Here is a 20764-nt window from a genome sequence, read left to right on the forward strand (position 1 = left end):
AAGGATTTGGCCTTGCCATTCCAATACTTTTGGAAGGTACTGTATTTCATGACCTGAAGGGCAGAAAATCTTCAGGCATTATTATAGCATGGTGCCTCTAGGCATCATGTAAAGTGGTTACTTATAGAAGCTATAGAAGTGTTGCAAGAAGGTTTATATGTGTGATGGCAAATTCAATGTAGAATGTCCCAGTGTTTACAGCAGTTGTTTCAGGAAATTTAGGAATTTTATTACTGAATGTTAAATGTTCATATTTAGCACAGGGTTAGGAGGATCAAGATCTTGTAACAAAGTCAAACATCTCATGGATTAATAAACTGTAAGGTTATACTATTATGGTTTAGTCTTGTTTTCAAAAGCTATGTGATTTACAAATGTTTTCTGTACAAAACTGTAACTATATAGAGGAGAGGTACATTTGGTAATAATGTATGTGCAAAACACAGATAACACCTTTTCATGGTGCTTAAGATACAGCTTCAACATGAAAATGTTTTCTCTAGTTTTAGTGTAAATATGTATTTATTACATTTGTGGAGAAAATGTGGCCCTTTTACTTCATGCCAATAAGTAATATGTTTTTACATGTTTTATGGAAATTAATCTATACTGACTTAATAAAAGTGTTTTTCTTTTTTGGAAACCCTGTATATCCTAACAGGCTCTGTCCAGAGGGTTTCCGATGTATTAAAGCAGGTCGTAATCCAGACTATGGTTACACTAGCTTTGACACCTTCAGCTGGGCCTTCCTCTCCCTGTTCCGACTTATGACCCAGGACTTCTGGGAAAACCTCTACCAGCAGGTTTGTAGAACTCTGCCCAATTATTGTGACTTTTTTCTAATCTTTCTAAAGTACTTTATAGCGTACACAATGTACTTGCCCCTTTGGCGTTTATTTACAAAAATTGCTAGTGTGTCTGACTGTAAAGGTTAGTGATTGTTGTTGGCATATTTTAACATATAGTTTTGTTCTACAAAACCATGAGAAAAAAATACGTACTAATTTCATTATTAAAGCCTTACTTCCAATTAGCAAACATTTGAGCATACATATCCTGCAAGTTTATCTGAGTTCTTTCAAAAGGGTGTGTCATTCTGCCCTTGTAGACTAGGCTTATTATGTAAGGCTTTGTTTTTTTTTGTTTTTTTGTACTGCAGCAACTGGACCTTTGCAATGCCACAAAACAATGGGCTGACCACAGCTGAGCACTATACATTCTGTTGTAGCTACTGAAATTGGAAAAAAGTAAAACATTTCTATGGCATTTGTGTTTTACTTTCACACATGGGCTGATTTTGTAAGAAAATTCCCAACAGCTCCTCTTCTTAACTTTCTGCTCTGTTCTGGATGAATCAGACTTTGCGAGCAGCAGGAAAACCCTACATGATCTTCTTCGTGCTGGTGATCTTTCTGGGCTCCTTCTACCTGGTTAATCTAATCCTGGCTGTGGTGGCCATGGCTTATGATGAGCAGAATCAAGCGACCATTGAGGAAGCCCAGCAGAAGGAAGAGGAATTCCAGGCCATGCTAGAGCAGCTGAAGAGACAACAGGAGGAAGCTCAGGCAGGACATTTATTATTTCCTGTTCAAAATCAAGTTAGAAATTAGATATAGAGTAACAGCCAGTCTGCTTGTGTATTTCATTTGTGTGAGGTTCTGAAGTGCTTCACTTGAAAGTGCTTTTATTGACTCTAAAATCCATTAAGAAAGCGATGTTTTAACCTGTAGAATTAACCGGAAAGTTGTAGGACCTTTTCGTTTTGTTTGAGCACATAGTCCAAGGGTTATAATTTAGAAGTGGGTGGGAGAAACTCCTTGTTTGTAACTTGTGGGAGACAGTTGATTCTTTGGCTTCAAGTCTTGAACCAGCAGCATTGCCCAGCCAATGAATTAATTCACTGTCCCGAATGACTGAAGCCCCTCTCCTGCTCCCTTGGGGGTCATGAGTTAGCAGATGTACAATGAGTGCAATTTGAAAAAAATGCTTGATAATAAAAATTTGCTTATTATTTAATAATTAGGATGTCATCCTAATAAGAGGCTCTTTATCAGGGGAGAACCATCCCTTATGTTCCATGGGAACTAGTTATTTTTTAACACAAAGGCCGACAGTCTATTTCTGTCCTGCTAGATGTGTAACACAGTTCATGTACATGATTTTGGTAGTTGTTAAAATTTTAAATTCTACTTTTACTGATGTCAAACCAGCTGAAAATAACAGAGCACAAAATGAATAGAGTAGTTTACATTGAGTGTCACAGACTGGATATATGAAATTTAGATATTTTTTTTCCCCTTAGGATATTTTTTGTCAGATTGAGGCATCATAAACACCAATTAAATCAATTAAACAAAATGAGAACATGTTCATACTAATTCACAAGTGCATACTACTGCATTCAGATACAGTTTATACTGCTACCACATTTGTGGCAGCATAACCTCTATATGACGGGAGTGTAACTTTTAGGGCCAAATGGTTCCAACTGTCTTATCAGGCTTGTGTACCCTCAGATTGTTGTGGATTGTGCTGTTGTTTCCATGACAGGCTCTTTATCTTTATGGTATCAATATATTGTGTATCAAAATTTTATCACAGTAGTTATGTAGAATAGTTGATATTGTTTGGCACTTCTGTAACCATACAGAAAATGGTTTCTCTCTAAAACAGCAGATTTTACCCAATCACATCCTCTATCCAACCTATCCACAAGCACTTTATATAGATAATGCATTTCTGGGCAACAAAGCCTAATTTCAAGCTGTATGTCTGTTCATGCTTGTAAATGATTATGTCTAATGTGGTATTTTGTATACAGTGATTTGATCTAAGTTATAAGCAAAAAGAAAAAATACTTAGTGCAACATTCACACAATTTTTATTTACTCAAGGAGTATTAGAAATGCAAGGGTTTAGAATATTTTGGTTTGCATGAAAACATACAGGCATCCATTTTTAGAAGGTGTCTGAGGCTTATTTGGCTCTTCATGCTGCTCTCAGCTGCCAGGCTCTCTCCTCCAGTCCACGAGAGCCTCTGAGACAGGCACTGGGTCGCCATGACAACTGAGTTTGTGTTCTGATTGGCTGGCAGGTTGCCGCGGCAGCAGCCACAGAGAGTGGAGAGTACAGTGGGAGAAGGGGCCCCACCTCTGAATCCTCCTCAGGGACGTCTAAGCTCAGCTCAAAAAGCGCCAAGGAGCGACGCAATAGGCGGAAGAAAAGGAAGCAGAGGGAGGAGGAGGAGGAGAGAGAGGGTCGCGACAAGTTCCACAAGTCTGAGTCTGAGGACAGCATCAAGCGATCCACCTTCCGTTTCTCTATTGATGCTAACAGGCTGTCTTATGAGAAGAGATGCTCCTCACCCAACCAGGTAAATCTAACAGTCAAAGCAGAAAATAGCTTCTTATTGGTTTGGACCATTCAGACGCCAAAGTTATACATTTTACTACACACATATAAAGTATTACCTTACAGTACTATTAAAATACATATATTGCGGTAAGTAATTAGTGACATTTACATAAAAACTGATTACCGGGCAACTACCCAGAATGACTACTTATATTTATGCATTGACATGATGTAGAAAATGACCTTCTATTCATTTTTAGGCTTAAATCTGCAGCCCATTTCAGTGTGTGGACAGTATTCATTAGGGGTCATTTCTTTAAGGTAACATGCCGTTCACTTTTGAGTGTGGTTTCAGCTGTTATCTACAAACATCTGCAACTTGGTTTTTAAAACTGTGCGTAGAATCTAACATTGTCAAGTGATTATTATATTCAAGGTGATGTGTGATTTAAAGGCACCATTGTGCAAATATGTGTGTTGCAAAAATTGAAGTTACATCTAAACCTTTATTACTTTGGTTTCTAGTTAGCCGCATGTAAATGGTGGACATTTATGTGGATGAGCCAATATAATGTCAGTGGCCCAAATCAATTCAGGCCTTGTATAGGAGGCAATCAAGTCTTTTTTTGTTGTTTGTTTTCATGTTTTCAACACTCCATTCTTTCCTCTGTTTCTGTCCCATTCCATACTGCCTTGTCCAACTACGTATCTGTAGACTTCCCTCATTTTTCAGGACAACCCAACACTAAATGATACATTTTGGTGTCTCTCCTCTCTCCTCCCAGTATTCCCAGGTTCCACGTTAGTCCCCTTCTCTAACCCTATTTTTCCCTTCTCTTTTTTTCTCTGCCTCTACCTTTTAGTCTCTCCTGAGTGTCCGTGGATCTCTGTTCTCACCACGAAGGAACAGTCGTGCCAGTCTTTTCAGCTTCCGTGGCCGTGCACGTGACATGGGCTCTGAGAACGACTTTGCGGACGATGAGCACAGCACCTTCGAAGAGAGCGACAGTCGCCGAGGTTCCCTGTTTTTGCCGCGCCGCCTCGAGCGCCGCTGCAGTGCTGTCAGCCAGACCAGTCTTGGGGCACCACGGATTATGCTGCCTGCCAATGGCAAGATGCATTGCACTGTAGACTGCAATGGTGTGGTTTCACTAGTCGGCGGAACTTCTGTAACAACCTCACCTGTAGGTCTCCTGCTGCCTGAGGTGACTTAACCCATTTAGGTTATAGTTTTCCATTGCTCTTGCACCTTTTTTTGTAGTTGGGCTTTCTGTCTGTCCGTGAGTTTGTGCATCATTCTATAATATTTTGAATGGGATATCTGAATTTTGCCTTGAGGAAATGTCTTAAAAATTGGTACAAATATACAACATAACTAATGGAGTAACTAATTGGATTTGCTGGTCACTTTGACCTCACATTTGCCCTTGTTATCTGTCCCTTTCTTGTGGACACGTTATCACAGTAATGTCTTGAAGAAGTCTTCAAATATGAACATCTAAAAGGTCTCAAAGATGGTTGTCTTGGGGTCACATCACAGGACTCCCTTGTTGGAATTTCTTCAAACTTGGTAGAATCTTTCTCCAGGACTCACCAGTAAACTAATTAGATTTTGGTGGTTCAAAGGTGAACAACAGAACTATTAGGGGGTCAGACAGATCAATCAAGCGTAGTCTGTACATCCTCCCAAAGCTCTTAGACTTCATGTTATTTTATTACCTGCTTGACACAATTTATGTATATATTTCTATTGTTCAGATGCTGTAGTGTAAACCTGTTTTTTGTGTTTATTTTCCAGGGGACAACAACAGATACTGAGCTGAAAAAACGCCGGTCAGGTTTTCGCAAGCCATCAGTGGATTATTTAGATGAACCAGGGGGCAGACTGAGAGCCATGAGTGTGGCCAGTATCCTTACCAACACCATGGAGGGTCAGGAGCAGGCCTTAGTCATTTTTACTTTCTTCTCATCTTAATCCTCATGCCATATATAAATCTGGGCAGAATTTTACAAATATAAATATAACCACATTCATAGTGCTTCACAAAATGTGTAACAGAGCAGTATAATGAAATGTGGTCATTTATCCTTTTCCAGAACTTGAAGAGTCAAGACAAAAGTGCCCCCCTTGCTGGTATAGATTTGCCAACACCTGTCTGATTTGGGATTGTTGTCCAGCTTGGTTAAAAATCAAGGAGATCGTCAACATGGTGGTCATGGACCCATTTGTGGATCTGACCATCACCGTTTGCATTGTCCTCAACACCCTTTTTATGGCCATGGAGCATTACCCTATGACTAAAGAATTTGATACTGTACTTTCAGTTGGAAACCTGGCAAGTATTATTTGATAAGCCCTGCTACAAATTAAATACAGTAATTTTTTAAATTATTATTATCAGGCAGATTCGGGTGTAAAAACTAATTGTGTCCATTGTTTCTCATTAGGTGTTCACAGGCATCTTCACAGCAGAGATGTGCTTCAAGATCATAGCCCTGGACCCCTACTACTACTTCCAGGAGGGCTGGAACATTTTTGATGGCATCATTGTCAGCCTCAGTCTGATGGAGCTTGGTTTGGCTAATGTAGAAGGCCTGTCTGTACTCAGGTCATTTCGATTGGTAAGACCACCTGGCAAAGTAATAGTAGAAAAGCTACATTACATGATTTATTTGCCTTTAGATGAGAAAAATTAGGACGTACCTGTACTTCTATTGTCATGCCACAGTGGCTCTCTCAAAAACATTTTTGCTATTAATGAGATGATGATGTAACGAGAGCTTCCGTGCAGTTAATGAAAGGCCCCACTGAGAGTTGTTGTGGCCTTTAGAGTAAAGTGTGTTTTTTTCTATTCTCCTGATTAACTTTCTATCACTGCTGCTGTGCAGATAAACTTTCAGTTTTAACTTTGTCCAGTGGTCCTTTATCCACTGAGACTGCACATCCACATATACCATAAGTATTTTACATGCTGATGCTGATAAACTCTGAGAAATGTTATGTGTTAATTAAATATTGGCCATGCGTACAGATCTAGATAATTGCATATTGCTTTAATTTTTTTTTCTAAAACAGTTGAGGGTCTTCAAACTGGCCAAGTCATGGCCCACTCTAAACATGCTGATCAAGATCATCGGTAACTCAGTGGGTGCTCTGGGGAACTTGACTCTGGTGTTGGCCATTATTGTCTTCATCTTTGCTGTCGTCGGTATGCAGCTTTTTGGCAAGAACTACAAGGAGTGTGTGTGTAAGATTTCTAAAGACTGTGAGCTTCCCCGCTGGCACATGCATGATTTCTTCCACTCTTTCCTCATCGTGTTCCGGGTTCTGTGCGGAGAGTGGATTGAGACTATGTGGGACTGCATGGAGGTGGCAGGACAAACAATGTGTCTAATCGTCTTCATGATGGTCATGGTCATTGGCAATCTGGTGGTATGGGATTATCACTCTTTTTTAATTTTGCATAATGTTAAGAGCATTGATAAGTTGCAGACAGTGTAAATCTTGGAAATGTGAAAAAGTCCGGCTGAATTCAGGCTGAGTTTCCCTTCCTGATGTTCATTTCTTTCTAGGTTCTAAACTTGTTTCTGGCTCTTCTACTGAGCTCATTCAGTGCTGACAATCTGGCAGCAACTGATGAAGATAGTGAGATGAACAACCTGCAGATTGCTGTGGGTCGGATCCAACGGGGCATTGCGTTTATCAAAGCCAAAGTGCGGCAGTTCTTCCAGAGCTTCTGCTTTGGCAGGGGTGGTAAAGGCTCCTGTTTGGCTGAGGAGAGCAAACCCTTGGATGAACTGCATAGCAATGGCAAGGGCAACTGCATCTCCAACCACACTGCGGTGGAGATTACTAAAGACCCAAGTGGGGTGTACATGACAGAGGGCAATGGACGAGCAGGAGGAGGGCTTGTGGTTGGAGTCGGGGTTGGTGGGGACACTACAGGGAAGTACCCAATAGAGGAATGTGACTACATGTCATTTATTCATAACCCCAGTCTGACAGTCACAGTGCCCATTGCTGTGGGTGAGTCGGACTTTGAGAACCTTAACACAGAAGATTTCAGCAGCGACTCCTCGGATGTGGAGGGCAGTAAAGAGGTAAGATGACTGACATGTCATGTCCATTTGTAGGAAATCTCTTGAGTCAGACAGCTTTTATATTTGATTAGCTCCTTAATATGTGTAATAGTTAACATCCTAATGCAAGTCACTTGCTGAATATGTCAAAATCTACATAGACATGGCCTTTTCAGACAGACAGCTTGAAAAAAAACACACCTCCTGAATCATTTGTTCATGTGCTGCTGATGGGACCTTCTGGAGTTTTTACTCAGTTATAAAGCCACTGGCAGGAAAACAAGAAAGAACCATGACAAATAATGATTCAAATTTGCCTTTGACACAAGTATCAAGTTCACTTTCTAAATGTTCTAAGTAGAGTGTGTGCGTCAGTGTGTTTGTGTACAGTGTTACATCGCTGACTTGCCAGCAATTACAGTTTACTGTTAGGCACCTGCTAAAAAGACTACTTCATTTTTTTAATTTGCTGGTAAGTGAAAGCAAAGTACATATGTGTAGGGGTGTCAAATAGAATTAATTAAGTTGATTGTTTATGACTGTTTATTCTGAATTTAAGCATGTTATGATCCATAAATTATATTACATATTCCCAATTTGAACAACTTTAGAAACTTCACAATTTGTACTTAATTTGTATTAAGTCTCTATTTTTGTTTTTTTGATTTTTGTGATTATTTTGTTGCCTACTTTAACAGAAAAATGCAATAGTGCTGTGAGGTGTTGTCAGGCTTAACTGAGATTATGCTCCCTAGTGATGTGAACCTGCCACTATGGGTGTGGTGCCAATTCCCTATGATTCAAAACAGCCCAGGACTCTATTTCTAGCAATGACAACACATGATCCATATATGCATCAGGCAATGCAGTACCAATCTCTAAATGCTGGGCTTGATAAATATTTTTGGATGTGTCTTACCCATTGTGTCATAGAGTTTGCTTTCATAAACGTAAATTAGAGAAACAGTAGTAAATAGTCATTTCTGCATAGTTACACAATGAACATTTGGTGTGTACTGTTTGTGTGCCTGTTATGTGAGATGGGTGTCAAGTGTCATTGGCAGTAGAAAAATGCCACGTTCTGTTATATTACATCCATTAAGGAATACATTTTCAGGGAAGTCTAAGCTACTCTGTCGCTAGCTTGTTCCCTCACTTGTTGTGCCTTGTCGCTGACCATTCAAAATAGACTTGAGGTTATATGCTGGCTTTTGGTAAATGACTCATGCCTTTGTTTAACCCCCCGTTTGTTATTGCAGCGATGTCACAGGCGCGCTCAAGGTTTTCAGTGAGAGGAGACTTGTAAGACCGCTTCATTGTACCATAGCACTAATCATGAGGACTGCCACTGCCATTTACAGACAAACAACATATTTTTTCTCATACCTTCAATGGATTGCCCGTTTTTGTTCTTTGCCTGGTTCGCCCTCCGTCCCCCACCCAACCCTCTTTGCTTTATACCCCATCGCCCCCCTTGCCCCCCATACAGCAGCACAATCAATGCTGTAAGTTTTCCCTTTACCCCCTCCCTTTTCATAATTTATCCCTAAACATCAGGCTGTATTGCAGTTACAACCCATTAGGAATGAGCAACACCACATTTTGCCATTGGTAGATGAATTCATCTAACATGATCTTTGCTTTTGATTGCATTGCTTGGTTTTGACTTGGTCTTGGGACTTGATTGGCATCAACACTTTGAGCTTGAGAATGAAGGAAAAGAAGAAGTAGAGTTGGAGGAGAATTAGGAGAAAAAAGAGAGATGGAATGGAGGAATGAATTTTGCTATAGTTGACAAAATTCATTTGTCTGGTTCATAGCCCATGCATACACACATGAAATACTTGTACATACTTGTTTTCTGTGATACTCAAACAATAATGGAATGATGAAAGATTTTTTGCAGAATTCTTTTCAAGGAGATAATTTTGAAGCACAAAGGAATCAGTGCTGATTTTTGTAGGGTAGCAAAACAGATAACACATGGCAGTAAATGTATTCTGATGCACTGAATAAGGATTACGTTTTCCCTCAAGAATAGAATTGAAGAAATTTTACCAAACTCAATCCTTTCTGATATAGAACAGTTACTGTGGATTAGTTGACCCTGTTCCTTGTGCTCCTAAACCTGTGTTATCTACGTTGGTTTCACTGCAACTATTTTGTCATCCAACTTACAAATATATTGAACCTTGTCTACAAAACAAAAGCATGTTAGGTTAAGAGTAAAAGTTATATATATGTCATATAATCCATTTCTAGAAAAAGCAAAAAGGGTCTCTAGCTGTGCGAGAGAAAGAAAACCTGGAACGATTTCTTCTTTCCAGAAAAGGATGCACTTGTGAGCAGCATGCTTCCATCATTCCCATGCCGTATTAGCTGGGTCCCACGGCAATCAGGGCTGCTGCACTGTGTAGGATGACATGTTCCTTTACATCACACACAAGGCAGATTAGATATGAGGCCACATGACACCATGTTTTGCCCAAAGAAAAACAGACAGGAAGCGTTACCACATCACAGAGTATCACTATAACCAGGTGATGTTGTAATACACATTACTGCGTAAAAGCAAACCTTGTTTTAGGGGTTCTTAGGTTGCCAGGGTTCAAAATTCAGGTTAAGCAAGGGAAATAAATGAACTTGTCAATCGCAGCAACAATTACTAAAATGTATTTTGCATATTAAACAGAAGAAGACAGTTTACGAAAGACAGAAGACAGTACGAAAATCTGTATCACACCGAGCCCTGTATGTTTTCTGGGTATGCATGGGTGCTAATTCAACATGTTTTACAAACGGGGGCAAAAAAAACGAGACCACATGCTGTCTTATAAACAGTGCACAGTACTGGTTTTTGCTGGTAAGCTAATGTGGTTATCCGTCTACTTCAATACAAACAGAAGAAGCTTGTACACTGCTTTAAAGGAATGGAACAAATGTGTTTTCATGTCACTGAGGAAAATGTTCAGCAGTGATTTTGTGGGTGGATTGTAGCTTTCGGGTGGGGAAATAAACATACATTATACATTCTGTAAACGGGATACATTGTAGAAAACTTTTCTTGGGGCCATTTTTCAGTGGACATGAAAATACTTAAGCACACGTTCTGCTTGGTACTATTTCAGCCTTGGATTGATAATGCACTGGAATACTGCATGCACTCGTCCTCAAACTGAGGTCACATCAAACGTACCCACAGTGCCAACTTCCCCATGCCATCTTTTGCCACATAATCAGATTTGAGATATCAGATAAAACTAATATCAAAGCCTGTAGGTACATTTGATACATGCTGCATGAGATGATGTTGATAACATGATAATGAGAGCCCAACTCTGTGAGCTATTACAAAGCTTAGCCTCTATACTAAGGTATACAGTTGTAGCGGAGTACATGTGGATGGAGAATCACAATAAGAACCAGCTCAGAAGGTTGGCTCCTATAACCACTGAACCTATGTGGTTTCTTGTATTGCAGTGTAACTTTGTGCTTTCTTTTTCTTCCTCATTCATGCAGAAGCTTGATGCAGAGCCCAAGCCTCTGAGCTCATCGGAGGGGAGCACAGTTGATATTCGCCCCCCAGGTGATGGGGTTGATTCAGTAGAACTTGAGCCAGAGGAGTCACTGGACCCAGAGGCCTGCTTTACAGAGGGTGAGCGAGATGTTAGGGTGAGCAAGGAAGGATGTTGGGGAATGGGAAAGTGGGCCAGCATAAGAAAGGTGGAAGATAAAATGCCTCTTCTACTGCACATTTTAGACGTAGAGTACATCGCATTTAATGCTATGCTTAGCACTGCTGTGTTATACTCACTGGTGAATGACAGTATATACAAATGCTCAGTAGGACTGAAAAGAAGCCAGTGGGACTCTCTTGGTTTGTAATGTAACCTGACATTTTATCTGCCACACCTCCACCAAGTCTCAAATATCTTTAAAAGTTTGTTGATTATTATTTCATTTTTTTATAATTACTACTATCTTCATGCATTTGTGAACAACAAGTCCCAATAACAGACTAGTAAACCACAGAGATAGTAGTAGAGATAGAGATAGTAGCATTTATTTTATTAGTCTTTTGTAAATATAATAAAATGTGTGCTCCATTTGGAAGGAAATTTTACTATACTTAAGCCAAGTAATGAGATATGAGTATCTGAGAGATGATAGGGAGGGTATTATTAGGTTTATTTATACAATCACCTTTAGTCAAGACGAAGACCAGATTAATTTCTGTGGCTGTTCCTCAATCCTCTCTTTAACCCCTGCCCATAGGTTGTGTGCGCAGATTCCAGTGGTGCCAGATCAACGAAGAAGGCAGCAATTATAAGATGTGGTGGACACTCAGGAAAACCTGCTTTATAATAGTGGAGCACAACTGGTTTGAGTCCTTCATCATATTTATGATCCTGTTGAGCAGTGGAGCGCTGGTAAGTGTTTTCTTATTTTAAAATGCATGTGCAAGACCGATCATGGCTATGAACACAGTGTATGATAAACATTGCTTGCATTATTATCAGCATGTTTGGTAAGTTAATACCGCCATATTACCACCAACACGTTAAAGCAGGAGGTTCCTGGCTCTGAATCTCAGCCCTGCTGTTCTGTTTTTATTTTATTCTATCATGCTCACATATGTTGTTTTCAGGTCAAGCAGGTCAGGTCAAATGAAGACTTTCAGATTAAGCCAAAGTGTCTCTGTACTCTGGCAAATTTGTAAAATAGAAAATCACCCATTTAGAAAGCAAAATGATCTGAGTTTCAACCACACCATAAAAACGGCTTCAGAGGGAGCTGCTGTTGCTCTTGGGTTTGGCGGCTTCCTGTCAGAGAGAGGGAGAGAGAGGGTGGGTGTGGGTTTGTGAAGAAACGAGAGCTAGACAAATTAATAGGGACAGGGGGTGGATACAGGCTATGGACAGGAAGTCTATAATGTTTGACATTTGGTCTGCTCCTGCAATTTAGATTAATAATCTCCATTTCCAAAGACCATTTCTAAGAGCCTTTAAAATAATGTGTGCTCTAAAATTCTCTAATCAGACTTCATCTCCCAGATGGTTAATTAAGTTTACAAGATGTACTTAATGGGTATTGCCTATATTTGTTCTGGACCCCTTTTAACATCTGCATTTGCAGACTCACATAATACAATCAGTTCTATTCATTCTGTACAGGCATTTGAAGACATTTACATTGAGCAGCGAAGAACCATCAAAACAGTGTTGGAGTATGCAGACAAAGTTTTCACCTATGTCTTCATTCTGGAAATGCTGCTGAAGTGGGTGGCATATGGCTTCGTCAAGTACTTCACCAATGCCTGGTGTTGGCTGGACTTCCTCATTGTAGACGTATGTGTATGATTAAATGTGTGCTTAGAAATCTTCAAAACCAGGGATTGATTTAAATATAACTTCATCTTCAGGGAATTATTTTGTAAAGTTTGGCAGTAGAGCTAGGATGCAATTAGTGCATCTTAGCTTAACATAAAAATTGATAGAACAGGAAATGTTAGTCTGACTCAAGCCAAAGTTAAAAAAATCTGCCAAACATCACCTCTGAAGTTCATTGAAAAAGTAACACATAGCAGCTTTTCTGCTATGTTACTTAAGGTAATAGTTCAAGCATTATTATGTCAAATTTAAAAATAGGTTACAGCATGTAATTAATAAATTTGAAAGGTGCTGTTGTAAATTTGAGCCTAGGAGAGAGCCAGCTGTTTTCACTCGCTTACAAGGGAAAATTGTCTCGTGGCTGAAGTTAGATATTTAATGTATAGAAAGATGTCTTTCTGCTTGTCTAAGATGTTTTTCTTTTCTTGCCAAAAAATAACCAATTTTGTATTTATCATACAGATACACTCATTTTTTAGTTTATTGATATAGGTAGACTTGTGAATTCTTATCAATGCGAGTAGGCTAAATAACAGAATAATTTCTCTATAAAATGCTGTACAGTTCAGCAGCACAACAAACTGCAAAAAATATGAAGTTGAATTAACATCACTAAATAGTTTAACTAAAAATGGAACATTGTCAGCTAGGTGAAGGACGATTTTTATATGTATCAACTATTAGCTCATTGTCACAGCTCACGTCACATCACATCTCAAATTAACAGGTTTCGGAGTTACTGCATTAGTAAACATTAATAATACCTCATTAACAGCTAACACCATGCAAAATATTTCATTTATTGCATTTATGTCTCTAAAATGATCTTTCTTCAGGTGTCCTTGGTCAGTCTTGTGGCCAATGCTCTGGGCTACTCTGAGCTTACCGCCATTAAATCTCTGAGGACACTGCGAGCCCTCCGGCCCCTGAGGGCCCTATCTCGGTTTGAGGGCATGAGGGTAAGGACATTCGGGATAACAGTCGCATGACAGCAACTTGTACATTAATGTTGCATATTTGCAAATGAAAGCAAGATTATGTGTGCAGTTTATTGTCGTATTTGACCACTTTAATATTTTAATTCTTCAAGTTGAAAATTTTAAAGCGAGTTAAAAGTTGTATTGAAAAATTTATTTCCTTTATTCCTTTTCTTGGTAAGAGTTAAGCTGAGCTAAAGTTGAGTGTTAAAAAAAAAGATGCCACTATGCAAAATATGAGACTCTTTGGCTCTGTACAAACTAAGCAAAATAATATCCTATATGTTGAGAATTTCTATTTTTTAATATTCTGATATTTGCCATAATGTGGGCATCTTACATGAACTTATAAATAATAGAAGCATGGTGCGGCAGAACTTGCACATTGGAAAAGACTAAAAAATAGTGAATTATGAACAAAAAAAATTATCCAATGTTCTAATCTAATGAAATGGTTCAGGAATAAGATTTTAATTAAACATTTTCGATTTGTAAATTGTGAAAGTAAACTGAACCAGCAAAAGATGGAAATGTAACTTGCATTTGTTTCACCAACTTTGTGTTAGAGTTGGTGAAACAAATGCAAGTTACATTTCCATCTTTTGTTGGTTCAGGTTACTTTCACAATTTACAAATCGAAAATGTTAAATTTAAATCTTTTTCACACTACAATATAGGGAAGAGATCATGTCAGTTGTAACAACATTAACAAACTCCTTTAATTCAGAAAGTTTTGTCAGCATCTTTGAGTAAAGCGTAATGACTTGAATTATACTTTGATAATTATCAAAGTACCCATCCCTCATAATAAGTACGCTAAGTTAAATGTGCCTTGGCTCTAGTTTCATGTTTAGCAAATATGGATAAAAGTGAAGTCAATCTTCTCATTTAAATCTTATTCAATAATCTATTATATAAGTATTTCGCAATATTTTATGAAGATCGGAATGTAAAACTGTTGAAAAGTTAAAAACTAGCTCCTTTCAGCTAGCCCCCCCTTTTTAGAAGCTTTTCTAGTCTCATTACTTTTATTTGTCTCAGTAAAGCTATAAAGACACTTTCTCAGTATCTGGGTGGCCTCTGGATAATTCCATAGTATATTTTATATTTTCAATTTTAGAATTACGAATCATTCTAGTAGGTTAACTTTTGATTTCAGTTTGACATCTTTTACAAACAAAGGGTTATGATTTTGCCTTGTTAGGGGAGCTGACTATTAGACTGCATGCTTATTATAACTTCTGTAAAGTTATCTTTTCCTTGCAATTCAACACTGTACTTCTTCTATCTGCATGTCTTTCTTCACATTGTGTCAATGGACTATTGTATATAGCTGTTCTCAGGCATTGTTTTCTGACATTGCTTGTGTGGTGCCTTTGACCTGTAATTTTTTTCTTTGTTGTGTGTCTTTTTTCATTTACAGTCAAACAAAATGTTGTGACTTCATCCCGCCTCTCTAAGGTTTTTTTCTGTTTGCTTTTTTATCTATAAAATCGGAACTTTTTCACCTATCCACCTTCTTCTTTCCAACTGTCATGTTGTTAAATTCTCTTTGTAGATATGGATGGTTTTACAAGCGTTATATGTAGAAACATTACATTATATGAAGCTTTGTACAGGATTAATACAGAATTACTATAATTTTTTAAATTGGAGTTTACAGCTCAATTAGTTCTGCAAAAAAGTGTCTACATATCATTAAGAACAGTAAAGTGATGATTGTAATGGCTCAAATAAACTGTTTTTTTAAATTTTGGCAACCAGAGACATCTGTTTGAGTGACAGAAGAGTGCTTAGGTTTACTGTGTGCTTCAACCTCTCCAGGTTGTGGTGAACGCACTGCTCGGCGCCATCCCTTCCATCATGAATGTGTTGTTGGTCTGCCTTATCTTCTGGCTCATCTTCAGCATCATGGGTGTCAACCTGTTTGCAGGGAAATACTATCACTGCATAAATACCACCACTGATGAGACTTTATCCATCGACATTGTCAACAACAAGTCTGACTGCATGAACATGGTCAATGATAGCGCCCGCTGGAAGAATGTCAAAATCAACTTTGACAATGTTGGTGCTGGTTATCTGGCCCTATTACAAGTGGTGAGTTTGGTCTCGGTCATTAAGCTGTTTATATGAAGACATAACTGAAAATGTCATGCCTAATAGACAAACATGAAAAGCAATAAAGTCACAAACTTGTTTATTGGATCCATTCACAATATAACATGCAGGTTTTCAATTAATGTGGAGATACTTGTGAAACTTTTTAAGAGAAATATCCAAAGAATTTTCACACCACTGTGTAGGCAGTAGATGCAACTATGCACCTTTTATTAAAGTTTCAAAAATACAAGGAATAATAAATGCTAGAACAGACTCCCAATTTATACACACTTGAGTATTGAGTAGTATTACAGCTAAATTAGCTTTTTTTATAGATAGCAAAGACAAACACACAATAACTCTGCACATTAGTTACATGTAAGTGTTTTAGTCTCTTAGTTCACTTACAGCTTTACATAGAGACAAATATTACCCCCTTCAGTCTAATTACCAATTAAAACTAAAAAAAATGTTTTTCATGTGTAGATGAGCTAGCTTGATTGACACACCCTCATAAAATTTAGAAATACTTTATATGCTGTACAAAGTAAAATTAAGGGTAATTTGATGCTGAAATGTGGATCCAAAATAATTTCATTGTTTGCCTGAAATTTACCATTAAAACCAAATGTTCCTTATAAACCAGTGGCAAAATATAGACTAAAACGTTGACAACCCTAGTAGCTTAACTAGTGGAGCTTCACTGTTGGGAGTTACGAATAATAAAAACTGTGAGGAAGGTGGTGACATGGCCTCCCACCCACTCTTGACACACTGACTCTGCTTTCATCTGCTCTTAGGCAACATTTAAGGGTTGGATGGACATTATGTATGCAGCTGTCGACTCTCGAGATGTAAGTCACTTTGTGTTTAACCGAAGTTGTTCTTTCACAAAGTAATATATCAATTAGATTTTCTGTTTTCTGCATCTCCAAACAATTGCCAGTAACCTTTTTTCCTTTTGCTTGAAATTTTTTTAGGTGGAAGAACAGCCTCAGTATGAAGTGAACTTGTACATGTACCTCTACTTTGTCATCTTCATTATCTTTGGCTCTTTCTTCACACTGAACCTGTTTATTGGTGTCATCATAGACAACTTCAACCAACAGAAGAAAAAGATAAGTTGCACATGATAAGGTTCCTTTGTAAACACAGACACAGAAATGTTCTGCTATTTAATGTGGAATGAAAGTTTAATACACAACTTTCCTATATCAGCTTCCTAGTTTCCTCCAGTTGTTGCCTCAATAATATTCTGAAACATTTTAATCATTAACGCAACATTACAGAAAAGTTAATGTCCTCAGATGCACAAAATAACTAAATAAATAAATACATTTCACACTGGGTAAAACTGTTAAAAAATGTCTTATTCTCAGACCATGTCTTGCTAGCTGTTATTATTGTTGACACTCACAGCTTTGCCTGTATACAGTACTGTGCTGTTTCACTTGCACTGGAACACTAACACAGCAATCCCTTGCTACACTGTGTCACAACTACATACATAGCCTTGATAAAAAGCAAGCGAAGAAGAGAATTATTAGCCGAAAGGAGCACCACAGCTGTGTTGAAGAAAGAAGTGAACTACAGAATAATGATTATCTATAGCACAGTGATGACCTACTGCTGCTATGGATCAGCGAGAGTGCATGAGTCACTGAGAAACACCCTTCCTGCAAACACACATATAAACATGCAGTGTCACACTGAATGTAGTCTGAAAATGTGCCCTCCATTCAACCGAGTGCTAATAAGTAGGACTGGCAACACCCAAGGGAGGGAGGGGGAGGTGGGATAGAGGCAGAGAGAGGGGCATGGGGTGGAGGTTTGCTCTGTGTTTGCTGTGTGCTGGCAGGTCTGACTTGACTGACTGAGTGAGACACTGTATCAGTTGGTGTGGTTAAGCAGCCCCAGAGCCACAGCACCACACAGATGGCTGTTCAGTGTTGACACCAGTCCTCCCTCCAGACATGTATCACACACTGAGTGAGCAGCACTTTAGTGTGTGATGCCCCGTTCATGATATCAAGGGCAGAATTCATTTCTTTGATTAGTGAGAAAATAGCGATAGTGTTCCCTAAAATCTAAATATTTTTGAAAATAACTGATGCCGTTTTTGAATGCAAGAACTTTTTACAAAAATAGTTACTGTGGTATTTAAATTTGATGGAAGCCTAATGACATGAGACAATGAGTAAAAAAGTAATGTAAAAACATTGGGTGAAGGAGGAAAAAGAGGGTGGGAAGCCAGCAGGAGAGGAGAAAGTGGAGTATTTAGGTGAGAGTAGGGACTTTCAGTGACCTTCAATGTTTTGGTTGACTGGGTAACTACTGCAGAAGCAGTAAGATAGACAGCTAGGAAAGTACTTGTCTGATATCTAGACAGAGACTAAGAGACAAAGAAACTTGGCGGGGTGATAAAGAAAGTTAAGGAAATTGGGATAGTAAGAGTGATAAGGAGTTTGGACAAGAATACAAGGGCATGTGAAGCAAAGTAAATGAGAGGTGGCAAAATCTAAGAAAAAGGCTTGGTGGTGAGCTGAACACTGAGGAAGGAGAAAAGGACTTGTATCGACTGGCCAGGCAGGGTGACCAAGCTGAAAAGGAAATTCTGCAGGTTAGTGCTGTAAAAGATGCAGATGGAAACGAGCCAACGAGCCAAGAGAGTGCTTTAAGAAGCTGAAGGGAGTACTTTGAGGATGAATGTAGAAAATGTGAGAGAGAAATGGTTAGGTGACGTGGACATAGTGAATCAGGAAGTGCTGAGAATTGGTGCTGAAAAGGATAAAGTGTGGAAAGCAATGAAGTGGTAGAACACAGGAAAGGCAGATGTTTTAGATAACATACAAGCTGAGGCATGCAAATATTTAGCAGAGATGGCAGTGGTGTGGTAAATCAATAATGGTTAATTTTTAACAATTTTCAAAAATATTGTTTTGTTTTTAAGAACAAGCAGATGTACAAAGCTACAGCAACTACAGAGGCATAAAGTTGAAAGAGTAGTGGAAGCCAGACTGAAAGGAGAGGTGATGATCAGTGATCATTGTTTCACGCCAAGAAAGAGCACCAAGGATGCAATGTTTGCTTTGCGAGTGTTGATGGAGAAGAAAAGGAAAGACCAGATGGAGCTACACTGTGTGTTTGTGGATTTAGAGAAGAGTTGTAGTACTACATGAAGAAAGTGGAAAGTACAGTGTAGAAGTGGTGAGGTGTGCAGCAGAACTGACAGGCTGATTCAAGGTGGAGGTGGGCTTGCATCAAGAATTGGCTCTTCCTACTTACAGTTGTAATGGACAGGTTGACAGATGAGGTCAGACAGGAGTCGTTATTGACTATGATGTTCGCAGATGATATTCTGATCTGTAGTGAAAGTAGGGAACAAGCTGAGGTGAACTTGGAGAAGTGAAGGTATGCACTGGAGAGACAGGGAAGGAAATTCAGTAGGAGCAAGATGAATACATGTGTGTAAATGAGAGAGTGGGTGGTGGAATAATGTGGTTACAAGGGGCATAGGTAGTGAAGGTGGATGAGTTTAAATACTCACGCTCAGCTGATTAAAGAAATAGGCCATGTGCAAGAAAAGTGATGACAAGAGTGCAGGCAGGTTGGAGCAGATGGAGCAGGGTGTCAGGAGTGGTCTGTGATAGAAAGGTGTCTGCAAGAATGAAGGGAAGATTTACAAGATGGTAGTGAGACCAGCCATGTTGTACAGCCTGGAGAGGCTGGCACTGACAAAAAGACAAGGCAGTTTCTTAAACTTCCATGGTGGGATAGAGCCCATCCTTTGCATGCCATATCCCCTTCAATCCCAAATGCCATAAGAATGACCTATTTTTACTCCCAACTAGGAAGTTAGCCTGGTTTGTTCATCAAAAAGCCAGTTGTTTTTTTTCTCATTGGCTTTTTGATTATCACTGAAAACTGGTCTGTGACAGACAGAACATTATTTCTGCATTTTGCTCAGTGAGATAATATTCATGAACGATGAAAGCTACTTAAAAACAGATAACTGAATGTAAGAGCAATACACTACACCACAGCCAATCCAAAATCACCACCAGCTTAGAATTTTTAATTTGATTCAACATGATAACCTTCTCTACAAATGTCTTTTTATTATAGTGGCTTGCTAAGTAACCACAGACAATATTGTAGGTTTTTAAAAACCTAAAGATTTTGGTAGTGCAAAAATGCAAAATGAAAAAAAAAAAACAAAAACTAGATAAGCACCGCTAGATTCTAAATCATATGTCTTAATTTCATAATTGTACTCTGTTGTTTGCAGTTGTTTCTAAAGTCTAAGAGTTCTTACTACATGGTTATAACCAAATGTTGTTGTGATTCCTTTACTTGGGAGGTCAGGACATCTTCATGACAGAGGAACAGAAAAAATACTACAATGCTATGAAGAAGCTGGGTTCCAAAAAACCACAAAAACCTATACCTCGACCAACAGTAAGACTTAAGAGCTCTGAATAAACTGCTTTGTCAGTTATCATTAATGGGCTTCCACTGGAGGTTTTAAATGATTAATGCTTCCTCCTTTTCCTTTTTCAGAATGCATTTCAAGGCTGTGTGTTTGACTGCATCACAAAGCAGGCTTTTGACATTGTGATCATGATCCTCATCTGTCTCAACATGGTGACAATGATGGTAGAGACAGATGACCAAACGCCAGAGATGGACAAAATCCTGTACTGGATCAACCTGGTATTCATTGTACTCTTCACTGGGGAGTGTGTTCTTAAGATGATCTCTCTGCGTCACTATTACTTCACCATTGGCTGGAACATATTTGACTTTGTGGTGGTCATCTTGTCCATTGTGGGTAAGGAAATAGTTTGTCATGTCTCAGCT

The 20764-nt window shown here is 38.8% G+C and overlaps 1 protein-coding gene across 7 annotated transcripts in view; it reads left to right on the forward strand.

The window, feature by feature from the left end:
• The window catches only part of scn1lab (sodium channel, voltage-gated, type I like, alpha b), a 38002-nt gene that overhangs the window by 12796 nt on the left and 4442 nt on the right, over positions 1–20764 (forward strand). For 6 of the 7 annotated variants that reach the window (XM_067493399.1, XM_067493400.1, XM_067493397.1 and 3 more), the window contains 18 exons: positions 662–803; positions 1359–1565; positions 3095–3373; positions 4218–4559; positions 5153–5285; positions 5452–5690; positions 5803–5976; positions 6431–6787; positions 6928–7455; positions 10954–11089; positions 11710–11864; positions 12609–12782; positions 13661–13783; positions 15626–15901; positions 16705–16758; positions 16885–17022; positions 20258–20362; positions 20465–20735. In XM_067493399.1, the coding sequence (XP_067349500.1) occupies positions 662–803; positions 1359–1565; positions 3095–3373; positions 4218–4559; positions 5153–5285; positions 5452–5690; positions 5803–5976; positions 6431–6787; positions 6928–7455; positions 10954–11089; positions 11710–11864; positions 12609–12782; positions 13661–13783; positions 15626–15901; positions 16705–16758; positions 16885–17022; positions 20258–20362; positions 20465–20735 (3833 nt within the window). The remainder of the gene's footprint in view (positions 1–661; positions 804–1358; positions 1566–3094; positions 3374–4217; positions 4560–5152; positions 5286–5451; positions 5691–5802; positions 5977–6430; positions 6788–6927; positions 7456–10953; positions 11090–11709; positions 11865–12608; positions 12783–13660; positions 13784–15625; positions 15902–16704; positions 16759–16884; positions 17023–20257; positions 20363–20464; positions 20736–20764) is intronic. The other variant, XM_067493403.1, reaches the window with a different exon arrangement.

Source organism: Channa argus, chromosome 23 (assembly GCF_033026475.1).
Source record: "Channa argus isolate prfri chromosome 23, Channa argus male v1.0, whole genome shotgun sequence".
Taxonomy (NCBI): Eukaryota; Metazoa; Chordata; class Actinopteri; order Anabantiformes; family Channidae; genus Channa; species Channa argus.